General features: G+C 35.1%; 1 protein-coding gene across 1 annotated transcript; it reads left to right on the top strand.

Annotated features, from left to right (window-relative positions):
• Window positions 1–3,146: 3,146 nt before the first annotated feature.
• LOC126709282 (transcription factor MYB61-like) lies at window positions 3,147–5,203 on the top strand. The gene is made up of 3 exons (XM_050409457.1): window positions 3,147–3,471; window positions 3,575–3,704; window positions 3,804–5,203. Exons 1-3 carry the CDS (start codon window positions 3,339–3,341, stop codon window positions 4,855–4,857), a joined length of 1,317 nt encoding a protein of 438 aa, XP_050265414.1. The 5' UTR covers window positions 3,147–3,338; the 3' UTR covers window positions 4,858–5,203.
• Window positions 5,204–5,712: the final 509 nt, after the last annotated feature.

The following is a 5,712-nucleotide window of genomic DNA, read 5'->3' as shown; positions in this document are numbered from 1 at the left end:
GTTTTCTAGCCAGAAGTTGAATATTGTGAATTTTTCCATTTGAATTTTCAGATACATTTGTTTAGCAATCATTTTAGAGTAATCTCTAATTTTTTTTCCTAATTTCATATTTGCTATTTTAGCTTAAATATCTGAGCACATTGACATTACAATGTGATATAACCTGTACCTAAGATGACAGAATCGCATTGTAAAGTTTTCATTCATGATTCATCCATGTTGTTATTTGCTAGTTGGTTCGTATAAGTCAGCTATATCTTGGGAGAGTACTCCATGACTCAAATTTTTTTTTTTTTTTTTTTTTTTTTGAGAGAGTTTCAACCTATGGCGTCCGTTCCTGATGATAGCTCTTTATTATCAGACCAAGACACCAATCAGTTTTTGGTGTACTCAAATTGATGAATCTCTTTTTCATTTATTTAAAAGTGCAGTCTTACATAAGGGAGGAAATAAAGTGTTTATTATTTGAGGAGTTAACAAAAAAAGGAAAAAATAAGTGATATTAATTTCATATCTTTCTTATATAATATTAGTGGGTTTCTATAAAATAAAATAAGGCATAGTGGGAGTATGGTTATCCATGCCATTTCAACAATTTACATAATGAATGTCATCCATATTTCAAAGGAAGCTATTCATGATTCAAAAGGAAACTGTAATTCTCTCCTGTACTTTTTACTGATAAATTGATTGAAGGAGAAAGTATATTATGTGAGTTTAATATCATGAGCACTCATCCTTTCCATGGAAAAAAAATTATAACTTTTAGTTTTATTTAGTGCTTTTAAGAGAACGCGTGCGTCAAAGATTCGTTACGGACTGTCAAAGCGGTTATTATCTCATGCACCAAATGTATGATCTCTCTTACAATGTGTGGGCTCCATAGTCGTGTGAGACTCACACGTTATGAAAAAGACGATTCATATATCTAATGCATGAGATACCTTCTCTTGTCAAAGAACTTTGAAGTCTCAAAAACTCTATCAAAGAAAATACTTTATAATTGTTTTTACCAACACTAACAACCTTCTAGTAACTGTTTTTTTAGGCTTCATTTCTTTTGATGTACAACATTTTTGAACAAAAAAAATTCAACAAGGAAAACTAATTATTTTTTGGTATTTTGTTGCGTATTTGGAAAACATTTTTGTGTGTTTATTTGGAGTGAAATTACTCTAAAAACACCATCGAAATCACCACTACCATGTCCCAAATCCATCGTACATAGTCACCAAATTTAAAAACTCAAAAACCGAAATGAGGCCATCAAATGTGTGATATTTTTGGTTTAATCAAGATTTTACATTGTACCAAACATTTGAAAATAATGAAATCATTTTGGAAAAAATATTTTACACCTCGTGGCCTAAGCAAAAGCTTTGCTTTTCACCATAATCTTTAATTGGCAAATAATGTCTTAAAGAATACATACATATATATAAGTAAAAAAAAAAATTATTTTCATTCGTACAAATTTTCATGTGAAGAATGGTTTAAGTGGTGGAGATAAGGTGCTCATGACAGCTGTGTGATTGTAACGACGGTGGGACGGTGGTGATTTTAATGAGGTTTTTATTATTAAACTTAATTACTAGTTTTTTTTTTTTTATATGAAAACGTCAACTTCCATTAATCATGAAATTGAAAAACAACAGTGAGTACAACCAGCAGGGATTACATCTAAATACAATCGTTTTGGATCAGGTAGTGAGAGATCATGATTCATGGAAGGATAAGTCCCTTTCCAGACCTTAGATTCTTCTCTTCTTCTGGCCTCCTGAGCTAACTTAATTACTAGTTTAAAGCGTACTCGGTGTTAGGTTGTAATAAATCTACCTTTGCGCCCACTAATTAGTTATGTTCATAGATATTGATAATGAAAGGGATTTGCCAGAGTAGTAGGTTATATAAACAGGCATTCGTATTAATTATGAATAATCCAAAATGTATATCCAAACATTGTTTTTACTTCATGACAGAGGACAATCTCTTCATAGCACTTGTTTCCCAATTTCACTGAATACAATTGCCTTAGTCACCTTCAGTGCTCGTATATATTTGGTCACGTCACTATAGTTATATAAATGTAATCACCTTTGCCCTTTGGTCGTAGCCAGGAAGGGAAAGTCTCTTTTTCATGAATTTGCACAAATCCAAGAGCAAGGAAAGAAAAATCAGAGAGAGTTAAGAATCCAATTGGAAACCATGTTGGTAGAAGTAATCTCCTAAATTGAGTGGATAGGATCAAGAAAAAAGTTTTGCTATACATACTCTATTTTTGAAAATGACCAATACATACTGTCTTTCCACGTAATGATAAGACTTTTCGAAAGTGTATTATTATTGGCAAGAATTCTGCATATAAAGCTGAAAGCGTAAAGTAAAGAAGAGAGGCCATCCTGTTTTCTCTTGGAGACAAGTTTTCCAGCTCAAGTAATGGATTATTTTTATAAAAAAATTCACTTTTTGACATATCACAACCATAGATTCCATGCCGTTTGTTAATCAAATTATGGTAATTTTGTTTTCAGACGCATCTTTCTCCTATATCATTTTCACTTCTTTATTATATATTTATATTCAAAATTTGTGTTTTTTGAAATCACAATGAAAATAATAAATAGTTGTACACGCATTCCAAGTATGTGTGTGTAGCGTAGTGTTGTGTTTTGTAGTGTACTGTGTAATGAGTTCATGTTATGAAGTACTGTTTAGTTTTTTCCTGACTTCATTTGCAAGCATGGGTTGTTTTCAGCTCGCAGTCATCAGTGAAAAAATACCCCACCATTCTTGCAAGAGAAATTAATCCCCAAACCTTTGATAAGACACATGCAACTTGACTTGTTAACCCAGTTCCTCATCTCTTTATACAGACAACTCCCCCGGGACTCTCTCTCTCTCTATCTGTTGGGAAAAAGAAAAGCTACCATAGTTTAAATATTTTTACAGTTTTAATCAAAATAAAATAATGTTATTCCAATCACAATAAACCGTAAGTTAACATTTGTGAAAAATGTTACTTGTTACGGCAGTGAAAAATAAAAGAATAAAAAAAAACACCAACTCAAATAGGAGACAAGAATGGGTTATTAATTGAGTGTGACTTTTCTCTCTTGGGGTATTCCCTTATATATTTAATTCAACTCCCTTTCTCAGTTGCTACTTCATTTTCTCAACCTCCCTATCACCTCTCTCCATCTTTTCTACCACAGCTAGCTCCTATAGAAATTCTATTCAGAGCCACCTTCTACCCGTTGCTGACAGTTCACCTAGGATTCAACAAAACTTGCTGTTTAAGGATAATTTATCCCATCATAGCGGGTGGGTCTTGCTCCAAAATGGGTAGGCACTCTTGCTGTTACAAGCAGAAGCTAAGGAAAGGCCTATGGTCACCTGAGGAGGATGAGAAGCTTCTGAGGCATATTACTAAGTATGGTCATGGATGTTGGAGCTCTGTGCCCAAGCAAGCTGGTATTTGCTTTTTATCTCTCATTCTAATAAGCCTTTCGGCAATGTTTAGTTTTGAAAAAAGAGAACTTTTTTAATGGCTTATTTGTATGTGATGAATTGGCAGGTCTGCAAAGGTGTGGTAAGAGCTGCAGGTTGAGGTGGATCAATTACTTGAGGCCTGATTTGAAGAGAGGCACATTTTCACAGGAGGAAGAGAACCTTATAATTGAACTTCATGCAGTTCTGGGGAATAGGTAAAAATTCCTCTTCTTGTCTTATTAACTGTTTCTCATTTGGTTTTTGGGCATTCATTTAAGTTTGTTAATATTCTTGGAATTATGTGGCTTCCTTAGGTGGTCTCAAATTGCAGCACAATTGCCTGGGAGAACAGACAATGAAATTAAAAATCTTTGGAACTCTTGCCTAAAAAAGAAGCTCAGGCAGAGAGGCATTGACCCAGTCACTCACAAACCAATTTCTGAGGTTGAGAATGTTGAGGACATAGATACATCAGCCAAAAGCCGAGACAAAATGTCGGTGTTGTCCAATGAACTGAATCTCCTCAAGGCAGAGAATTCAAACCAAGAAGCTACTTTACTTGAGCAAAGACCATCTTCAATTGCTTCCCAAGGCTACCCTTTGGAAGTGCAAGGCTCTTCCAGCTCCAAAATAACGAACAACAACAACAACAACAATTCAATGACACCCAGAGCTAACAAGGACTTCTTTCAAGAAAGGTTTGTGACATCCCACCAAGAAAGTTCCACCACCAATGATTTGGTGGGGCATTACCCACTTCAGCAATTGAATTATGCATCCAATGCCAGGCTCCAAACAAACTCAAACTCCAACTCCAATCAGTGGTTCATCCAAACTGGGAAAACATTTGATATGAATTCTGAATACACCTCCAATGCAATATCCACAATTCTCCCACCTTCAACCAGCTCATTTCTACCTCCCTCTATTGGTTACAAGCCTTCACTTACTTTTCCCACAGATAACATATCCATTGGCTCTTTCAATGTTAATGGATCCCGTTACTGGGAAACAACCAGTGCCTCCACAACCACAAACAATAGCAATAGTAGCAGTGGAAGCAGTAGCAGTGCTGAGCTACAGCACAACAGTTCCTTGTTGGAGACTAGCATGTTTTCTTGGGGATTGGAAAGCCAACCAGAAGATATCAAGTGGACTGACTATTTTAATAACCCATTATTGGTGGCGGCTGCTTTACAAAATCAAACTCCACAGTCTATATACAATGAGATAAAATCAGAAACTCAATTGGTAACTGAGAGTTCAAGTGCTATGTGGCCTCATAGCAAGCAGCAAGGAACTCTACAAACTTCTGATATTTGTGGTAAGGATATCCAAAGACTTACTGCAGCCTTTGAACATACTTAGCTTGAATTAACATGTCAGAGGAAGGAAAACAAAAACAAAACAAAAAAAAACACTGCAGAATTTTCAGTTACAAGAGGCTTCAACAATTGCTAGCTGATTTCTTAATACAGGTGTGTGTGCCACATAAATTCTTCTCTTGTATATAGGTCAGATGATACAAAAACATTTCTCAGCCTCTGGTTTTTGCTATATTTTTTTTATTACCTTTGTCCTTCTTCTTGTGTGGGGTAGAATTGCAAAATAAGGCTTGTACTGGTGTCTTTTACTCTTCTTTGCCTTATTGCATATGGTCTATAATGTTGCGGTTCTATCTGGTGAAAAATTTGGAAAAATTTCTGTTACTCAACCATGGGAATCTTTCAGTTTCTCCTTTTATCAATTCTGTACGATATCTAAATCACTCTTAATTCAATGGGAAAAACCAATGGCATAGTGTCAAATCTCTTTGTTAGACAATGGCTCCCCCTCCCCCCTAAACCCCACCATAGACAATTGAAAAATTGGATAAATCCTTTAACATGAATTCTTTTTCAAGCTTAAGATTCAAATGGTTGTCTATCACTGTCTCCAAAGGACAGAATCTTATTCACCTTTATAACAATATTTTCACTTTTCCCCCCTCTTTGAATTTAGACTATTTTGATAAAAATGAGTGATATAGTTGGCTGCCTATTGAATTTAACCATGTTGACATATGCATTACGTCTCGCTTGCTTGATTTGCAAGACTTAGAGAGCTATTGACCCCTCTCTCTATTCTTTTTCTATCTCATACACACGCATACTCTCACACACACGCGAGTGTGTGAAAGGTGTCACTTCATACTCAAAAGAATATAAGCTCCACAAATGAATT

Source organism: Quercus robur, chromosome 12 (assembly GCF_932294415.1).
Source record: "Quercus robur chromosome 12, dhQueRobu3.1, whole genome shotgun sequence".
In the NCBI taxonomy this organism is placed as follows: domain Eukaryota; kingdom Viridiplantae; phylum Streptophyta; class Magnoliopsida; order Fagales; family Fagaceae; genus Quercus; species Quercus robur.
The sequence above is the reverse complement of the archived record's forward strand: the minus strand, read 5'-3'. Positions and strand labels throughout refer to the sequence as shown.